Source organism: Adelges cooleyi, unplaced genomic scaffold (assembly GCF_023614345.1).
Source record: "Adelges cooleyi isolate 19-005CV unplaced genomic scaffold, UGA_ACOO_1.1 ACOO_flye_CR_arks_rails_tigmint_CR_PRNA_1, whole genome shotgun sequence".
NCBI lineage: Eukaryota > Metazoa > Arthropoda > Insecta > Hemiptera > Adelgidae > Adelges > Adelges cooleyi.
This window is the reverse complement of record NW_026095751.1, coordinates 1,659,339-1,681,286: the sequence shown is the minus strand read 5'-3', so window position 1 is coordinate 1,681,286 and position 21,948 is coordinate 1,659,339. Positions and strand designations below refer to the sequence as shown.

The window sequence follows — 21,948 nt, the reverse complement described above, 5'->3', positions numbered from 1 at the left end:
TTAAAGAATTAAAATTTAAATGATAAGAAAACGACTACGGGCACCAAAGTCAAACAACAAATAAACAGTCGAAAAAGTATTTTTTTACTTGTTTGTTGTATTTTGTTGCAAGTGTAAATAAAATGTTTGCTGGGCCAAATGTTATTAGACGTATTTGGTCAACGGCAAGGAGGAAGATGAAGGGTTTTGCTAGATACACACAAGTATAGATTATCGTACTATTTTTTTGCCACATTATTATTTACAATAAATTGTGTTTTTTTTTTAATTTTTATATGGAAATAAGTTGGTTTTTTTATTACAATAAATGTGTGAACAAATCGGATCAATGATAAATATTCAGGATACTTTTTGTGGTATTTAAACTTTAAGTTTATTGTAAAAACTTGTTTATCGCTAAGTAAATGGCGATATTATATGAATAAGTACAAAGATTAATAAAATATAAGCAATGCGATCTTCTATCAGATATGGACATTTTTAAATTTAGTGGTAAGAATTAAAGTTGACGTCAGCTGATTTTGTTGGATTTGTATGCATATAAAATAATATATATATATAGGATGGGAGGGCGGTGGAGTACGGTAGATAGTTATTTCTATTTGCACGCTTTACTCAACCGCAATCCACTTCCTATCCTTCACTGTAAAGTAAATTAATTTAAAAGTAATTATCCAAAACTTGTTGTCGATCAAAATTTCAACAAATTATTTTTAATAAAATGGATATCTTGAAATTTTAAAAATAAATGTAATAAAAAAAAAATGTAAAAAGTATAATACAAGTAGTATAAAAGTAGTTAAGTACAATAAAAAACGTTGTGCTTATAGCGCAAATAAGTATAAAAAAAAATCGTAGTTATTTCATTTGTCTATCTTTGTGGGACACCATGTATAGAGAATAAATATTTGTCAAAATGATCATATTTTTTCAGAAAATGAGTGTCTTACCCACGATGAATCCACCTTATAGAAAGTATTCTAACAATACAAAAACACATGTTCAACAAACATATTGTTAAAAAAAAAAATCTGTTTAGTTGCAGTTGTATGTTAAATTTACAGTGCAATACACTCAATTTTATGGAATATAATTGACATATTTTTATGTATCTTAGAGCTCTACTTTAATTGCCGGTAGATTACATATTGATTGGAAAATGTAAACAATATTTTACTTGAATCGCAATCAAAACGTTCCTTAGGCTCTCGAATTCCGAAAAATTCTTTCATAAGCTGTGTGATATTTTTTTCGGTAGTTTTGTGATTTTCGTACAGCTTAATAATTACACATAGTTGTTTACTGTTCAGTCCAACGCTCTAAAATAAAATAATATCAGTTACATTTACATTAAATGTGTATTGCGATGACGTGGCAGATTTACACATATATTTTGTATGCTGTTCTGTCGAGCCAACGTTGTATAATCTACACACATTTCATCTGAGATAAATTGATATCTAAATAATCTTACCCATGCTGACGTTAAGAAATACAACGCGCACAGTATAACAGCACTTTAAAAATGCATATTACCTTTTTAAAGAATTAAAATACATATGAATACGCGTACAATAAAACTACTACGAGCACCAAAGTCAAAAAACGAACAACCAGTCGAAGAAGTATTTTTTACTTGTTTTTCGTATTCTGGTGCAAGTGTGATACACACAACTGTAGATTTTTGTACCAATTTGTTGCAGCATTATTATTTACAACAATTCGTATTTTTTTTTTTACCTGGGATGCAGAGATGAGTTATTTTTTTTTGTTTACAATAAAATATGTGTTTTTATTTTTTGTTGTTTAGTTGTTGATAAGAGTCAACGCATGTATCTGAAAAAAACTTTTATTATATGGTTTACAAGCTGTCCGGAACCGGCGTGGCCCGGAATTTAGTTTGCCAGGACAGAGCAAAATAATTACAAATTATATAAAAAAAACTCAGTACTCCAGCTTGTATATTGTAGAGCTTTAGTATACACCGTCTCGGCTTCTTTTTACATCTACACACGTACATAACATTATATTGATAATGTCCCCCTCTTACTCGATGGTCCCATTCCCTGTCCCAGATGCAGTTCCAATGTTAATAGCGTCCCCTATTCCGTTATGTTAAAAAAAACTACTAAAATAACTTTTGGCCATAACATAGAATTAATCATTAGTCATTACATATCATTCACGCTTGAGGCAACCCTTAGGGGTGCAATATTGGAAGAGTACTATGCCAGTTACCTTCGCGGGAGTGTACTCAACAACTTCCCAAAGTTTCATGGCGATCGGAAGAATGGTGTACTAATGCATAAAGGACATACATTTATATATATATAAATTATACGGATAACAACGAAAACAAATTATTCAGAAAACCCATTAAGTAAATAAAATTTCAATAAATTTATTGGCTTTTCTATGCTCAATCTTAATTATTCTACCGTCTATAGCATTGGGTTAAAGCATTTGAAAATCTCAATTTGTAGAATGTGTTAAATGTTAGCAAGGTTAAATTTAATTACATAGTTAACTACATTATAATTAAATTTAAAGAGGTAAAAACAAAAAAATTAAAATTGGAAGCGCCACTTTTATTCATATCAGTTTTAATAAAATTTGAAAATAATTGTCAGTTGTATCACACGTTTTGGTTTATAATTTTTAAGTGATAACTGTGTTACCAATATTTTGTGGTAAAAATGAGTTTACTCCACTAGTACTTTCGTAAAGGAAATATAGAATACTTGACTAAAATATTTTAAACTGGGTAGATGTCACATAATCAATAACAAGCTACAAATTAATAAACAAAACCCAATAAATCAATTTTTTAGGTAAAACAAATGACTCAGCAACTTAACTCTTGATGGCATTATATATTTTAGTAACTTAAGAGACGATAAATTCGCAATAAATTAAGTAAAATAACTTGTATTGTAAAAAATTGTTTCACACAAGAAATGTAAGTATAATAAACAGTTCTTTATTTCAATAGTACATTATATGTCACAATCACAAAGGAAGTCGGCTCTTTCATTCATCACTGCGAATTTGAAGTACCCGGTATTGTTATTTCCTTTTATTTGCTATACTACCAATACAACTACCAACAGAATAAATAAATAACTTTCTTGCAAGGTATTTTATTACAGACGTTTAAATAAAATTTGTATGTCATGGAATACTATTCAATTATAGATAGTTTTCCTTTTTTTTAAATCAGTAAGACAATCAGTCTGAATTGATAATCTCACCAACATGTAAGCAAATATGCATCGAATAACGTTTTGTATTTATATGACGTTTATACGATTATAGACAGTAATTTTATAATATGTCATATTCTTTATTCTTTACCTATTATCCCACGCAAAAAGGACTGTCCAACGAATTATTTTCTCTCCACAATTTTTTATCCGGCAAAAAGTTCTCTTTGGACTATATACTTATAATGCATATATTGATTTGTGTGGAAACTTGAAAATTAAATATGTTTTTCATTCTAGTTATTTATGTAATTTAAACTACAAGTGTCATATTATGTTCCGTTTTCCTTGCTCTAAATATATCTTTATATATTTAATATTATATCTTTTAGGTACCAAATTTGTTAATAATATATATCTCCTACCTATAATATTCTTAAACTTTAGAAGATGTATGAACTATATTGTAAGATGTGATAAAACTAATTCATACTTGACAACCAAACTCTGAAATCGTGAACTAATTTAGGTAACAAGTAGAAATGATATTTTATTTAAATAGTAATACAAATAATTTGTGGGAGTTTTGTAGTTAACCCGACTTTTAGTTGTTCAATAAAACTTCCATGATATAAGGAAAAATTATTCTGTACTTTATTTTATATTGTGCATGCAATGGCTAGCTCAATTTCCTCTATATAGTAGCTGAACATAATTTTTAAGAATTTCGCAATGTTTGTTTTACCTCCTAAAAAACGAAAATAACATTTTTATGAGCAATGGTCAAAAATAATTAAGATTAAATCAATTATATATATACTATTGGAGAAACTACCTTCGTTGTTTCGAGGATTATCCAAGTCTGGCATAGAAAACCAATAAAAATTCATTGTCTTCATCTTAGTTGACAACTCTTCCTCAGAAAGAAAACCATCACTATCTTCGTCGTATTCTGCGAAATCGCTTAAGATAGACCGCACTATACATGTATGCATGAACCCTCTTTTTATGTGTTTCTGGACAATTTTCAAAGTAAAAAATATTTTGTAGACCATCAAATAGTTACTTAGTAGGTAATGTAATACACAATAACAAAGCAATGAAGTATGAGTTTTACCTTCCTGCTACGTTCTGCCGTAACCAACACCAACTCCATCAACTCTTTCGCAGGGGATCCTGTGCGGGTTTCAATTAGTATTATTTCAGATATTATGCATAATAGCTAAACGTATGAAACGTGAACGCTTTAACAACATATTCTTACGGTTGCATTTGAACAGCATTTTCGAATAATGTTTTGAGTGAGCCATATCAAACTCTATGAAGAGTTCTTGAACTTCCTCAGGGTCAATTTTCCCGTTATCAAGTACGCCACCATATAGATACAGACTAACGAGCATTTGTATTTGCAGTAGGTCTAGGCCATAACCCTATAATGTAAGTATTCATAATAGAAATTAATACTTAAGAGGAACATTTCACTGCTATTTGTATACGAATATAATATTGGAAATTCGTATATGTAGAAAACAAGGAATTTGGTTTATTTATGTATATATTTATATATTCAAAGAAATAACAATGTGTACTTGTTTACAACTTTATGTTTTAAAATATACAAAACTGGAAAATTTTTTTAGAAATTTCAGAAATAAAATGATTAAATTTGTATTAAACTTTTATCGGTTTTATTTTTGTTGTCTTATGAAAATATGATTTTTTTTTTTGCTTTGTTCGTTTAAACTTTTTGTAATTTTCAAGAATTGAAAATCGTAACATATATTTCTGGAATATTCGAATTCCTAAATTGTTAACCGATTATTGCTATTTATTAAATAATGATATTATTAAGTTCGATGTTTTGTAAAGTTTTTATTTGATAATCTTTAGATAATAGTATTAATAATATTGCTTACTTCTGGTTTGATTTCCAACATTATCAACAAGAAATCCGCTTCATTGATAACAAATTTGACTAAAATTGAATTTTAAATTTTAAATTATCGACATAAAGTAAACGGCCTTAAAATACCGGCATAAATTTCTACCTGTTTTTTTTACCTTTAAGTTTTTCAACTATATTTTCGATCTCCGTATTTTTTAATTTTAAATCTTTTAATACACCTGGTAGCTGTTGAAGACCAAGACATCCATTATGGTCAGAATACTTTGCCTCTTCGGTGAACACGCTGAGGAAAAACTCCACTTCGAAAGGCGTAAGCATTTGAGTCTAAGTCCAATGTACAAGATTACATTTGATGTACATTTGTTTGGCTTTTAGTATTAAAAAGTTATTTTAGACCGAATACCTTGAAGCTGTCGTATGTTTTCTTATCTTCATACGCTAACGTCAACAGTAACGTCTCTAAATCTACTGCAGTTATTTTGGGTAATCGTAGAATTATACCAAAAAATGTAACTTCTAAAAAGTTTAAAAAAATGTTAGAATTTTGTTGGAAATCAAATAGGCAAAATTGTTGAACATTAAGTCGCATATATTATACAAATATAAATAGTCAATTAATAGCAATAGCCAATAAAACATCTGTATGGTATTGTTTTAAATTTAATACTTATACTTCAGAATTCTGAAAGATATAGATAATAATATACTCACCACATACTTTAATATTATATGTGTAGGTGAAGTATTGATAACACATATTATTTATATAGTGACATGTTTTTGTGGGATTCGTGAGCATACAAAATATTAAATATAACGAAAAAAATAATTGTTTTTTTTAAAGTAAAATAGTTAAGTGCATTAAAAAACGTATTGCTTATAGCGCAAATGAGCTTTAAAAAATATCACACAAACATTCACTAAAACTAGAGTTATTTCAATTGTCTATCTTTGGCGGACACCCTGTATAGAGAATAAATATTTGTCAAAATGTTCATGTTTCTAGAATTTACACAATATGATACACCCTGTATAAAAGTTTACATCAGTACTTAGCAGTTGAATTATAATTTTACAGTGTAATAAGCTCAATTTTATGCAATATGATTGACAAATTATAAAGTATCTTAGTGCTCTACTTTAAATGCATGTAGATAACATGATGAATGGAAAATTTAAAACAATATGTTACTTGAATCGCAATCAAAAAGTTTTTCAGGCTCTTGAATTCCAAAAAATTCTATCACTAATTTCGTGATATTTTCTTCGGTAATTTCACTAGAAGACATTTTGTGATTTTCGTACAGCCTAATAATTTCAGTCAGTTGTTTACTGTTTAGTCCAATGCTCTAAAAAAAATATTATCAGCTAAAGTTATATTAATTGTGTATTGCGATGAAGTGGCAGATTTACACATATTTTATATTCGGTTCTCTCAGACCAACGTTAATTAATTTTAGTCATTTTATCTGAGATTAATACTCTTACCCACGCTGACGTTAAGAGATACAACGCGCAAAGTATAACAGCACTTTTAAAATGCATAGTCGTTTTTCAAAGAATTAAAATTCAAATGATAAGAAAACGACTACGGGCACCAAAGTCAAACAACGAATAAACAGTCGAAAAAGTATTTTTTACTTGTTTTTCGTATTTTAGCGCAAGTGTTAATAAAATGTTTGCCGGGCCAAATGTTATTGCACGTAATTGGTCGATGGCAAGGAGGAAGATGAGGGGTTTTGCTTGATGCACACAACTATAGAGTTTTGTACTATTTTTTTGCCGCATTATTATTTACAATAAATCGTATTTTTTTTTACATTTTATGTGAAGAATAGTTGGTTTTTTGTTTACAATAAATGTGTGTTTATTTTGTGTTGTTTAGCTGTTGATAAGAATCAACGCTAAATGTATCGAAAAAACACTTTTTATTTTATTGTTTATTACACGGAAAACAATGAGAGGGTCATTCCATGGCAAATCACCATGTTTGCATCTTATGCAAATAGTTCCATTAAACCAAAAAATCCGTATTTTTCGATTTTTTTTTTTATGTGTGTCCTTTACGCTGATGGCAATGGTAAAGTCAAATTTGGTAGGCCGAACTTACATTAGAAGTTATAACTTTAACTAAATTAATTCGTTTTTAAGAGTGCAATAACTTCGAAATTGTTTTTTCCAAATTTGTATTTTTTGAAATATTTGTACAAGTGTTATAATTTCAAAAGTAACCACCGACCGACCAAATCTAACTTCGCCATAGTTATCTGAGTACAAGTACTTACATTTTGAAGAAAAAAAATCTACAAATTCCCCCGTGGGTGCTAAATTATATTTATGCCGAAAGGGCATAGAAGGAAAATACTGACTAAAAATAATTTTAAAATTTTGCCACGATCTAAAAAATCAAAGATTTATTTTATTTTCAACGCATTCAGTCAAAAAAACATAAATAAAAATAAAATTTAATTAAAACCTAAAACCGGTACTAGAGTATCAGAACTTAATAGTATCATTCTGAATAGATGTCCATAACAATATTATAACGATTTGGTAACACATTTTTAAGTTTTAAATTGTTTATGTTAAAAGATACGAAATCTGCGAAAAAACACAGATTTACGGCAATTAAAGAAAAACTGAAGTTACCAATTTTTTCTTCGCTTATTATGTTATTTATTTTAACTGTGAAGAAGTAAACTTTTTCAACCTTTTCCTTCCTCTTCAAAGTACCAATAATGTGAAATTTGTAATTTATAAAGTCGCTACTCGAAGGAATTGGTCCAGTATTGAGCATTGTAAAGACAATACAATTATTGAAAGTGTATATAATTTATGGGTTTTCTTAATCATTTGTTCTCATTGTTATACGTGTAATAAACCATATGATAAAAGGATTTTTTTCAGATACAGTTGACTCCTATCAACAGCTAGACAACACAAAAAAAAATTAAATTTATGTAAACAAACAAACCACTCATCTAAATAATAATGCTGCAAAAAAAGGGTACAGAACTACAGTTGTGTGTATCTTCTATCGACGAAATACGTCTAATAACATTTGGCCGACAAACATAGTTTTTTACACTTGCGCCAATACGAAAAACAAGTAAAAAATACTTTTTCGCCAGTCTAAGCGTTGTTTGACTTTTGTGCCCGTAGTCGTTTTATTTTACATGTACTCTTTTGTATTTTAATTCTTTAAAAAGGTAATATGCATGTTAAAAGTGCTGTTATATTGTGCGCGTTTTATTTCTTAACGTCAGCCTGGGTAAGATTATTTAGATATCAATTTGTCTCACATAAAATGTTTAAAAATAATTAATTTATATATGTGTAGATTATACAACGTTGGCTTGACAGAACGGCGTATAAAATATATATGTTAATCTGCCACATCATCGCAATACACAATAAATATAACTGTAACTGATATTATTATTTTTTTAGAGCATTGGACTGAACAGTTCACAACTAAAACAAATTATTAATCTATACGAAAGTCACAAAATGCCTGCTAGCCGAATTACCAGCCAGAATATTACAAAACTTCTGAAAGAATCTTTTGGAATTCAAAAGCCTGAGGAACTTTTCGATTGCGATTCGAGTAACATATTTTTTTTTATTTTCCATTCGTTATGTTATCTACAAGCATTTTAGATGTAGAGCACTAATATACTTTAAATATATGCCAATCGTATTCCATAAAATTAAGTGTATTACACTGTAAAATTAACACACAACTACACCTGAACATGGTTATTTTTCACAAAGATAAGATAAATGAAAAACTTTTGTTCTAAGGAATATGTTTTATTTAGTAATTAATTTATACGCTAAAAGCATAACGTATTGTATTGCACTTGTATTGTATGCACAATTTATTAATTTTTTTTGGCTAATTTGACTAGTTTTATATCATTAAAAGTTATATTTTTTTGTCAAATATCACTCTGTGCTGTAAAAATATGAACGACTTAAAACTAATTGAGTACTATTTAAACCATGTAAATGGGGTCTATTATGTAGATTTGAAGGAGTTACTACTGACGTTGGCGTATGAAGATAAGAAAAAACACGACAGCTTCGAGGTATTCGGTCTGAAAAATCCTTTTAAAACAAAAAAACGAAAAATTTACATCAACTGTAATCAAATATCATTATCTTCTAAATTAATAACGCATTGATTTTGTGTGTGTATACAATGGACTTAGACTCAAATGCTTACGCCTTTCGAAGTGGAATTTTTCCTCAGCGTGTTTGTTGAACACGTGAACATTACTGACCAAGATGGATGTCTTGGTCCTGAACAGTTACCAGGTGTACTAAAAGATTTAAAACTAGAAAATACGGAGATCGAAAATATAGTCGAAAAACTTAAGGATAAAAAAGAAACCGGTAATAAATTTATGCCGGAACTTTAAGACTGTTTACTTTATGTCGATAATTTTAAATTTAAATTCAATTCCAGTCCAATTTGTTATCAATGAAGCGGATTTCTTGTTGACAATGTTGAAAATCAAACCAGTTGTAAGGAATTACAATCTATTATGTGCAAAAAATTGAAAAATATAATCTCTAGTGGATTATTAAATAAAAACTTTATAAAACAACGAACTCAGTATCATTGTACATTAAACATCAATGGTCTGTTAAGACTTTTAAAGTTTGAATTTTCAATAAAATAAGAGTACTATTTTAAAGTCTTTAAAATATATTAAATAAAATTTGTACTAAGTAAAAACGAACAAAGCAAATAAAACATTTTTTCAAAACACAACAAAACAAATTAAAAGCATTTATAGTAATAGAAATTTAATTTTTTTTTTTTTGAAATTTCATTTATCATTTTTTTCAGTTTTACGTTTTTAAAACAGAAAATATCAAACGAATATTCATTATTATTTCATTCGAATACATATAAAGATATTTATATATATATAAATCTAAAAAATGAAATTCCTTGTTTACTACATACATGAATTACCATAATAATATTAACAGTCTAATAATTAACACCAATGAAATGTTCATCTAATTACATTATAGGGTTATGGTCTAAACGTACAACAAATAGAAAAGTTCATTGATTTGTTTAATAATTGTCCCAAAACTGTTTCCGGCGGTGTTGATCCTTTGGAAATTCAAAAAATCTTCATAGAGTTTGGTATGGCTGACCCAAAACATGATTCGAAAATGCTTTTCAAATCCAACCGTAAGAATATAGTCTTAAAATATTTATGTTTTACACGTTTAGCTATAATACATAATATTTGAAATAATACTATTTGAAACGTGCACAGGATCCGCTGCGAAAGAGATAATGGAATTGATGTTGGTTACGGCAGAACGTAGTAGGGCGGTACACACGATTCAAATTATTAATTTGTTTTATAAACTTTAAATTTCTTTGCTGTGTTTTTATGTATTACATTAACTGCTAATTAACTATTTGATAGTCTAAGCAAATCGCTTTACTTTGGAAATTCTACAGGAACCCGTGGATGCACAAGGGTTTATGGATACATATGAAGTCCAGTTTGTCTTAGACGAATTCGTTAGTTACGACAAAGATAGTGATGGTTTCCTTACGCATGAAGAGCTATCCACTTGGTTGGAACTCGCAAGACGTGATATGTATGCTGAGCCAAAAAGCGGACATCCTCAACATAACGATGGTAGATTCTCCAATACTACTATTAACGAATTAATCATAATCGTCATTGATCATCGCTCATGAAAATGTAATTTTTTTCTTAGGAAGTGAAACGAACTTTGCGAAATTATTGAAAATGATGATTCCTTACTATGTACATAATCACGATGAATCATTTTTTTATTAATTATAATTTATAAAGTACCGCTCCTTTATGTCTAATATAGAAAATTATTATGTTTACATTTTTTGTTTTTTGACATGTAGTAATATATTGTAATAATGATTGAAATATTTCTGTAGTAAATGTTTTATTATTTTAATCACAAACCCGTCGTACATTTTTTACAGTTCTCTTTTTGCAGTATGGTTAACATTATTAATATTAGGCTGCACAAAATAAGTCAGATGTCTCAGACATGACTGTGTAAGTTTTTCTAAGCAATTTTACTCGTAATATTACATATGAATCATACATTGAACGCTATTGGAGACATTATATTAACAAAATTGATTTACAGCCTGTACAGTTTTTTTTGGCCAGGTGTCCCAAGACACGGTTTATTAATTTTAAAAGGTATTGGGCAACGACTTTTTTTAGGCTGTTTTTAATATATGTAGGCTTATTAATACTTGTGAGTGGTCACTGTTGTACTTGCGGATTAATAAAACGATTCTGATGTCTTACAGAAAAACCCAATGTATAGTAGTAGTTATTATTTTCAAACCAAGTGCTTAAATTTCAACTTGTTCCGAATCATTTTCTCGAAGTTATAGCCAGTAAAAGTTCTAACATTATAATTCGTATATTTTTTTTCAAATTTTAACAGTGAAGAAGTAAATTTGTTCAACTCTTACCCCTCTCAACTAGATGAAATATTCGTTTTATAGAGTTGCTAGTTGCTACTCGAAGGAATTGGTTCAGTATTGAAAAAATTACAGTGTATGCAGACAAAAAAAAATCCCTCATCATTGTAAAACTAATAACATGTGCTCCGCATATATATACACAACATATTTATAGATTTGTATGAGATATGGCTGGTCTACGATTTGCTTTTTAAAATGCAAAGCACTTTACACCCGGACGTGGACACTTTGAAAAGTTTTTTACAATCAGTGCTTATAGAAACGATTATACAAATGCAGAACTTTGTAATAAAAGAGCTGGACAAATATTTCGAATTAAATTGCGACAGTAGACATTTTTTTGACATCAAATCTGATTCTTGTAAGCACTACAAAATATATAATACAAGTATTAAAACATTTCAGCCGACACTCACAAAACCATAGAGTTTTTACAAATTAATAATTTTTTTTTTTGAACAATCTATTTGATGTTAATTTTAATAAATCTAAAAATTTGATAACATCACTGAGTGAGGTAATTAATAAACTATTTAGATTAAACACGCGATAACTATATTTTACATGTTTAACTGCAAAAGGAAAAATTGAATTAAAAATTTTAAATATCAATTTTACTGTTTTACTTTTAGTGTAAACTACAGATTAGGATTCTAATTCAACGATATCTAGACATATATTATAACTACATTTGAAAAAGTTTTGTTTCATATAGATACACCATATCAGCCATTTAGTCTGAAGATTGAGCATTGTAAAAGTAATAGATGTTATTTAAATTGTATTTAATTAACGGGTTTTCTTAATAATTTGTTCTTGTTTCATATCTGTGTAATATGCAATATAATAAAAGTGTTTTTTTAATACATGCGTTGACTATTATCAACAGTTAAACAACACAAAATAAAAACACATTTATTGTAATAAAAACAAAAATCATGTCCACATAAAAGTAAAAAAAATAAAATTTATTGTAAATACTAATGTGGCAAACATATAGTACAAAAAATGTATAAATGTGTGTATCTAGCAAAACCCTTCATCTTCCACTTTGCCATCGACAAAGTATGTCCAATAACATTTGGCCCGGCAAACATTTTATTAACATTTGCGCTAAAATACGAAAAACAAGTAAAACATATTTATTCGACTGTTTATTCGTTATATTACTTCGGTGCCCGTAGTCTTTTTATTATACACGTACTCATTTGTATTTTAACTCTTTAAAAAGGTAATATGCATTTTGAAAGTGCTGTTATACTTTGCGCGTTGTACCTCGTAACGTCAGCATGGGTAAGAGTATTAATTATATAACAATTCATCTCAGATAAAATGACTAAAATTAATTAACGTTGGTTTGAGAGAACAGAAATAGTAAATATGTGTAAATCCGCCACGTCATCGCAATACACATTAAATATAACTTTAACTGATAATATTTTTTTTTAGAGCATTGGACTGAACAGTAAACAACTGACTGAAATTATTAGGCTGTACGATAATCACAAAATGTCTGCTAGTGAAATTACCGAAGATGACATCACACAATTTATGAAAGAATTTTTTGAAATTCAAGAACCCGAAGTACTTTTTGATTGCGATTCAAGTAAAATATTGTATTACATTTTCTAATTATTATGTTATCTACAAGCATTTAAAGTAAAACACTAATATACTTTATAATATGCCAATCATATTCCATAATTTTGAGTGTATTACACTGTAAAATTAACATACAACTGCAACTAAACATCATTTTTTTATTAGCAATATGTTTGTTGAATTTTTTTTTTTGTTAGCACAGATTTATATGTAATATAGTATTTTTTATGCACATGAATCACACAAATACGTATCAGTATATCACCAATATTTGTTATCAGTACCTAACCTACACATATAATATTAAAGTCTGCACTGAGTATATTATTATCTATATATTTCAGAATTCTGAAATATAAATAATAAGCTCAAAACAACACGATACAGATGTTATCGGCTTTTGTTATTAATTGGCTATTATATTTGTAAAAAATATCATATTTAATGTTAAAAATTTTGCACATTTGTTTTCTAACAAAATTCTAATAATTTTTATTTATTTAGAAGTTACATTTTTTTGTAAAGTTTCACGATTACCCAAAATGAATCACTCTGTACTGTACTGTATTAAAATTAATTGTGTACTTAATAATTTATATAGCTGGGGCCATTGCTGTTGATTTAAAGAAGTTACTGTTGACGTTAGCGAATAAGGATAAGATAATACACGACTGCTTCAAGGTATTTGGTTAAAAATTACACTTTAAAACTAAAAACCAAAAAAATGTACATCAAACGTAATCAAATATCATAATACTCTAAATGAATAACGCATTGGTATTGTGTGTGTATACATGTTAGACTCAAATGCTTACGTCTTTTGAAGTGGAGTTTTTCCTCAGCGTGTTCACCAAAGAGGCAAAGTACTCTTACCATAATGGATGTCTTGGTCTTGAACAGCTACCAGGTGTATTAAAAGATTTCAAAGTAGACAAAATCGAGATTGAAAATATAGTCGAAAAACTTAAATTTAAAAAAAAAACAGGTAGAATATTATGCCGGTAATTTAGGGCCGTTTACTTTATGTCGATCATTATAAATTAAAATTCAATTTCAGTCCAATTTGTTGTCCATGAAGCGGAATTCTTGTTGATAATGTTGGAAATCAAACCTGAAGTAAGCAATTATAAATTATGTGCGAAAACTGGAAAAATATTATTATTATTATTATTATTATTACTTGTGAAGATTATAAAATAAAATCTTTACAAAATAACGTATTTAATATCATTGTATTATATTAAATAGCAATGGTCGGTTAAGACTTTTAGAATTTGAATTTCCAATAAAAATATAGTACTATTTTAAATTCTTGAAATTATATTAAGTACAATTTTTATTTCATTTAAATATTTATACATAAAAAAAAAAATGAATTCCTTGTTTTCTACATACACAAAAAACCATAATAACATTAATAGTCTAATTAATACCAGTGAAATGTTCATTTTAAGTATTGTATTCTTATATGAATGCTTATATTATAGGGTTATGGTCTAGATCTACAGCAAATAGTGAAGTTCATTAATTTGTATAATACTTGTCCCAAATGGACAATTGTTCCCCGTGGTATTGATATTTTGGAAATTCAAAAAATCTTCATAGATTTTGGTATGGCTGACTCAAAACATTATTCGAAAATGCTTTTCAAATCCAACCGTAAGAATATAATCTTGAAATATTTAAGTTTCATACGTTTTGCTATAATACATAATATTTGAAATAATACTATTTGAAACGTGCACAGGATCCGCTGCGAAACAGTTGATGGAGTTGATGTTGGTTACGGCAGAACGTGGTAGGAAGGTACACAAAAATGAAATAAAATACATTTTTTTATAAAACTCAAATTTCTTCACTGTGTTATCTTGCACTACATTACCTGCTGATTAACTATTTGACGGTTTTTAACAATATTTTTTACCTCGACAATTGTACAGAGACACATGGATAAACAAGGGTTCTTGGATACATCTATAGTCAGGTTTTTCTTAGATGAATTCGTAGAATACGACGAAGATAGTGATGGTTTCCTTTCTGCGGAAGAGTTGTCTACTAAGTTGAAGACCATGAATTGTTGTTGGTTTTCTATGCCAGACTTGAATAATCCTCGAAATAACGATGGTAGTTTCTCCAATTATATAATAACGAATTAATCTTAACTATTTTTTACCGTCGCTCATAAAAATGTTATTTTCGTTTTTTAGAAGGTAAAACAAACGTTGCGAATTTCTTAAAAATTATGTTCAGCTACTATATAGAGGAAATTGAGCTAGCCATTAAACGTAATGATAAAAAGCGAGCTTCAAAAATATTATATTAGTTTTATACTATGCGTGCACATTATTTGTAATTATACTATTTAAAATTCCAAAATATTTACATTTACTTTGTAATTATAATATTTAAAGTACCGCTTCAGAAATCTTCTCATGTAAATATATTGTAATACGTTATAATTATGATTGACTGTAACAAAGGTTTTATTATTTTAATCACAAACCCGTTATATATTTTTTACACATCTTTTTTCGCAGTAAGGTTAAGATTTTTAATATTAGACTGCACAAGATAAGTCAAATGTCTCATACATGAGTAAGAGTTAATCATTTTGCGAAACTATATTATTACATATGGTTATAAATCAACGTTGTGTAAAATATTGTGAAACTCCAAGTACAGAATATTTTTTCCGTATATTATGAAAGTTGTATTGAACAACTAAAAGTCGGGTTAACTAAAGAACTCCCACGAATTATTTATATTACTACTTAAATAAAACATCATTTTTACTTGTTACCTAAATTAGTTGACGATTTCAGAGTTCGTTGTCGAGTATAAATTAGTTTTACCACATCTTACAACATATATCATACCTTTTCTATAGTTAAAAAATATTATAGGTAGGAGTTATATTATTATCAAATTTTAGTAACAAAAAGATATATAAGAGCAAGGAAAACGGAACATATGACATGTGTAGTTTAAATTACATAAGTAAGTAGAATGAAACATTTTCAAGTTTCCACACAAATCAATATATACATTATAAGTATATAGTCCAAAGAGAACTTTTTGCCGGATAAAAAATTGTGAAGAGAATAAATAATGAATATGTCATAATATAAAATTACTGTCTATACTCGTATATACGTCATGTAAATACAATTCGATGCATACTTGCTTACATGTTGGTGAGATTATTAAATCAGACTGATTGTCTTACTGAATTAAAAAAAAGGAAAACTATATATAATTAAATAGTATTCCGGAACATACAAATTTTATTTAAATGACGGTAATAAAATACCTTGCAAGACTGAAAGTTATTTATAATCTATTGTTAGTATAGCAAATAAAAGGAAATAACAATAACTAATAATAATGATAATAATACAATAACTAAGAAGATATTTAATTTTCAAAAGTGTAATAATTAATGTATTTTATCTTAACTTATTGTTTAGTGTCTCTTAAAAAAAAAAAAAAATACAACTTGTTTTTTATCTTGGGTGATGATAAAATACAACTATAATATAGTAATTTGAGATTGACCCGTTGAACATGTAATAATAAATAAAATACTATTATTATTATTATCAACTAAAATTTGTCAACGTAGGCCATATTTTATTTTCTGTCGCTAAAGTATTAACCAATTCGTTAAATCAATTTTTATTGCTTAATATATATTCACTCTAATTAAAAGCTTATTACAGAATAGACATAATCGTGCTATAAACATAATATTGTAATAAAATTGTTTACATCAAATCTTGGTGTGGATTAGGCAGTAAATGCGCATAGCCTGGCCTAGTTTCGGAAGCCTTCACTAACAACCAAGACGCTATCTTATTTATTTAAATATAACAGCTCGTGTATTTATACTATACTTGTTTGGTTCATATCTTTTTTTTTAACATTTTTTTTTTTTTGTATAGGTAATCTTAAAGTTTGGAATTTTACTAAAAATTTATATATCTAAGAGTCTATAACTTTTTATCACGTGAACCAAAATTTCTGAAAATTGTACAGCAATTTTATATATGTATGTAGAACATATATAAATAGAATATATGTATGTAGTTCTGTACCCTTTTTTTGCAGCATTATTATTTAGATGAGTGGTTTGTTTGTTTATATAAATGTAATTTTATTTTGTGTTGTTTAGTTGTTGATAGGAGTCAACTGTATCTGAAAAAAATCCTTTTATCATATGGTTTATTACACGTATAACAATGAGAACAAATGATTAAGAAAACCCATAAATTATATACACTTTCAATAATTGTATTGTCTTTACAATGCTCAATACTTCCAGTTCCTTCGAGTAGCAAATTTATAAATTACAAATTTCACATTATTGGTACATTGAAGAGGAAGGAAAAGGTTGAAAAAGTTTACTTCTTCACAGTTAAAATAAATAACATAATAAGCGAAGAAAAAATTGGGAACTTCAGTTTTTCTTTAATTGCCGGAAATCTGTGTTTTTTCGCAGATTTCGTATATTTTAACATAAACACTTTAAAACTTAAAAATGTGTAACCAAATCATTGCAACATTATTATGGACAGAGTGATACTATTAATTTTTGATACTCTACTACCGGGTTTAGGTTTAAATTAAAATTTTTTTTTGGCTGAATGCGTTGTAAAATAAAATAAATTTTCGGTTTTTTAAATCGTGGCACAATTCTAAATTTTTTTTAGTCAGTATTTTCCTTTTATGCCCTTTCAGCATAAATATAGTTTAGAGCGTTTTTCTTCAAATTGTGAGTTTTTTTACGCTGATGACGATGACGATAAGATTTGGTCGGTTGGTTGTTACTTTTGAAATAATAACACCTATACAAATATTTGTAAAAAGTATAGTTTTTGTTTGTAACTTCTAATGTAAGTTCGACCGACCAAATCTGACTTCACCAACGCCATCAGCGTAAAGTACCATACATTTTGAAGAATAAAAAAACGCAAACATGCGTGGGCGCTAAACTAGATTAGTTCCATATCGCGTTATATCAACAAAGAAGTATTGACACTGTTGTGTGCATTTCAGAATTATGATAAACGAAAATTGGAGGTAAACCAAATGAAGCAAATTTTAAAAGTTAGTACAACAGGCAGCAGCAAGTTGCTGGTAAACAAATATAGCAACCTATTTTGTAATCTTACGTTTACCTATTTGGTAATTGTTATTCAGAATAGGTACGCGGTGTATGGGTACGAGACCTGCAAGAAAATGAAAATTTGCACAGATTTTTGTTTATGACCTAGTTTAAAGTGTGTACAACTGTTTGCTTTATAAAATTGCTTATGATATTAAAGTTGAATTAAAGTAATTTTTTCAGGTAAATTATAAAGTCATAATTGTTGTATGGATTTAATATTAGGTTTGATTATAATCTTTTTAAGTTGCTAACATAATATAGAGCTATAAGGTAAAGGATAGGACTAATTAGTATCCATCAAAGTAAAATGGAATAATTAAAAAATACATAAACAAATATTCCATTACACGAATTATATTTAGTAAATCTTTAGCAATTTTACAAATTAATTAAATAATCTATTGATTATTTACAACCGTTTAATATCTCTATTGAAATGTATGTATATACTGTATTTATATAAGAATGTATGATACGTAATATTCTAGCGCATAGAGTGTTCTTTAATATAATGTTTTAAGAAATTTATTGTGATGTCTGAAAAAAATTTAAATATGTTTTTGGTTTGCAAAAAACAAAAAAAAAACAAAAATACTAAAACCTTAACAAATCAATGGCGTCTATAAACAAATGTGATTTACACTATTGATTCGATAGTGGAGCTTAAATAAGAAAGAACCAGGCATTTCTCTGAACAGCTTATGTTTACGTGCATATTTGAGAAGACTAAAACCAGTGATCATCTGGAAAAATGTAAATGTTATTCAATAAAAATGACCACTACAATGGTGTTCTTATACTTACATTTATCTCTACCGCTACAGAATACATAATCCCGGTATATATCTGCCATCTAGAAATTTTAACAAACACGTTATTCTATTATATGTTATAACACAAAATGCTTAATTATTGTTCGATGAACATGTTCAAATAATATTTTTAATGAATATTATTGCTAAATTTTCGAGGCGAAATTTGAATATCATCTTTCTACCTGGTGTTGTGATCAATCGTGCTAATAAAGTAAAAATAATATGAGAATTATAACTACCAACCCGCTGCAAAGCCGGTAACATTTTTAGTACTTCGTGGTACTCTGTCGATTCAATTGGTAGTTTTTCTATAAACAGTTTGTAGCTAATTAAAAAACAAAGTTCAAAAAATAGTTAAGTTTTTCGCTACCGTCATGGCCGACAATTTTGATTACTTCTAAAACTTCTTTCTAGTCGAAGAACAGTCATACATTTCAGAAGCGCTTTTTGTTTAATAATGACTTTTTTTGGTAAGGCATAGATGCAACAAATGTTTTATTAATTATTGTACACAATCATTTTATAGCATTTCCTGGTAATTTATCAATTGTTGAAACTTAAATGTTGACATACATAACTAGTTAACATTTTTAATTGGGAATAATTTGCTTACACATTTTTCTTATCTATAATGAGTTCTGTAAAGACATTTTAAAAAAAGTGTTAAAAAAAATTACGACTCGTTTAACTTATAAATTGGTTTGACTTTCTATAGTGCTTATTTGAAGTATTTGTATGGTTTATGGTACACATGAGTGACACATACAGTTAGATATTTTAACGTTCAGCCACAACAAAACAAAATATTAAGGTCTATAAGATTGAGGTAAATTTGGCTGAACACTAAAAACTAAGAAAATTCTAGAGTGCTAAGTATGAATCAACATTTTAAGCTTTTTACTCCCATCATAAAATGTTATAAACATGTTTTAATCATCATTAAAATTTCTAAAGTTGGTAGATCTTCTGGAAAATTTTAATACTTAGGTATTTTATAATATTACACAGTAATATAATAACCGCAAAAACTGCAAAATTTAATAAATAGAACGGTCTCTACAAAAACAAAAAAAAAACACAAAAAACCTGTGACAAAACAAATATTATCAGTTTAATTTTTTTCAACTGCTTCCATCCTATTGTACGGTCTGAAAATAATAAAGGTATTTGTAAAATGATTTTTTTGTATAACATTGGTTTTTTTTTTATATTACTCATATGATTATTAATTGAATATGTATATGCCTCTGCATTGCGAATGGTGAGAAATACTTTGAACTCATCGTATAATAATTTCTGTAATTCTGCTGCGGAGATTGAACCATTATTCTCGCTGTCATATTTGTTAAATATCTTATTCCATTCCTTAGGTGTCAAGTTATTTAGATTAGTATTAAAATTTTCCAGGAGATCTATCAACTCAAATTTTAAAGATAATATTAAAATATGTTTATAACGTTTAATAGTGGAAGTAATTAGCTTAAAATGTTGATTCATACCTAGCACTCTAGAATTTTCTTAGTTTTTAGTGTGCAGTTGAATTTACCTCAATCCCATAGACCTTAATATTTGTTTTTGTTGTGACTGAACGTTAAAATATCTAACTGTATGTGTGGCTCATGTGTACCATAAACGATATAAATATTTCAAAAAGCCCTATAAAAATTCAAACCAATTTATAAGTTAAACGAATCGTAATTTTTTTTTAACACAGTTTTTTAAAAATGTCTATTTAAAAATCTCCTATCTCTTACCCCTTACCCACTATCTCATGTATTTTACCCCTATCTCCTATCTCTTACCTCCTATCTCATATATCTTTCCCCTATCCCAACTCTATTCCCACCCCCAACCCCATCTTCATCCCCCTCCTATCCTCATTCCCACCCCCAACCCCAAACAATCGCTTCTTTCATTCATCACTATGAATTTGACGTTTAATTTAACGAACGGTTGAACAGTTTGTAAATAGGAATGGTTAAAGCGTATAAGCAAGACTTTAGTAGAATATTGGGGAGGCCATCTGGACCAGGAGAAGGATCTGAATTTAAATGTTCAAGACTATTAAAAATATCCGTAACAGAGTGCGTAATAGTGGATAAATCTACTAGATTATTTGTACTCAGTGAAGCTGACCTATCATCGAATTTGTTGTCTGAATAACATGAACTGAAAATATCCTTGAATAGATTAGCAACCATTGGACCACCTGAACAAAATGTATCATTGTAATACATTTCATTAGGGATATCTTTATCAGTTTTGAGATTTTTTACGTAACTCCAGAACGACTTTGGATTATACAATATAATGTAATGTATGTAGATTATAAAAAAGCCGAGACGGTTTATGCTGAAGCTCTACAATATACAACCTGGAGTACTGAGTTTTTTTTTATATAAATTGTAATTATTTTGCTCTGTCCTGGCAAACTAAATCCCAGGCCACGCCGGTCCCGGACAGCTTGTAAACAATATAATAAAAGTGTTTTTCAGATACATGCGTTGATTCTTATCAACAGCTAAACAACACAAAATGAAAACACATATTTTATTGTAAACAAAAAAACAACTCATCTCTACATCCCAGGTAAAAAAAAAATAGGAATTATTGTGAATAATAATGCTGCAACAAAACGGTACAAAAATCTACAGTTGTGTGTATCTAGCAAAACTGCTTAGTGCCTGCGATACAGCTTTGCGCATTTACTGCCTAATCCACACCCAGAT

At 28.1% G+C, this 21,948-nt stretch overlaps 1 protein-coding gene across 1 annotated transcript; it reads left to right on the top strand.

Moving 5' to 3' along the window:
* The first annotated feature begins 8,269 nt into the window (after window positions 1-8,269).
* Window positions 8,270-10,976, top strand: LOC126833709 (uncharacterized). The gene is made up of 9 exons (XM_050565205.1): window positions 8,270-8,380; window positions 8,560-8,716; window positions 9,139-9,200; window positions 9,324-9,507; window positions 9,581-9,639; window positions 10,159-10,324; window positions 10,413-10,471; window positions 10,604-10,787; window positions 10,870-10,976. Exons 1-9 carry the CDS (start codon window positions 8,324-8,326, stop codon window positions 10,950-10,952), a joined length of 1,011 nt encoding a protein of 336 aa, XP_050421162.1. The 5' UTR covers window positions 8,270-8,323; the 3' UTR covers window positions 10,953-10,976.
* Window positions 10,977-21,948: the final 10,972 nt, after the last annotated feature.

What these genes read in the sequence shown, in the direction of transcription:
- LOC126833709 (XM_050565205.1), top strand. Translation starts at nt 8,324, where the DNA reads ATGCATGTTAAAAGTGCTGTTATATTGTGCGCGTTTTATTTCTTAACG. An exon ending in AAAAACACGACAGCTTCGAG is followed by an intron (nt 9,201 to 9,323) that starts GTATTCGGTCTG and finishes CAATGGACTTAG; the next exon opens with ACTCAAATGCTTACGCCTTT. An exon ending in TGTTGAAAATCAAACCAGTT is followed by an intron (nt 9,640 to 10,158) that starts GTAAGGAATTAC and finishes ATTACATTATAG; the next exon opens with GGTTATGGTCTAAACGTACA.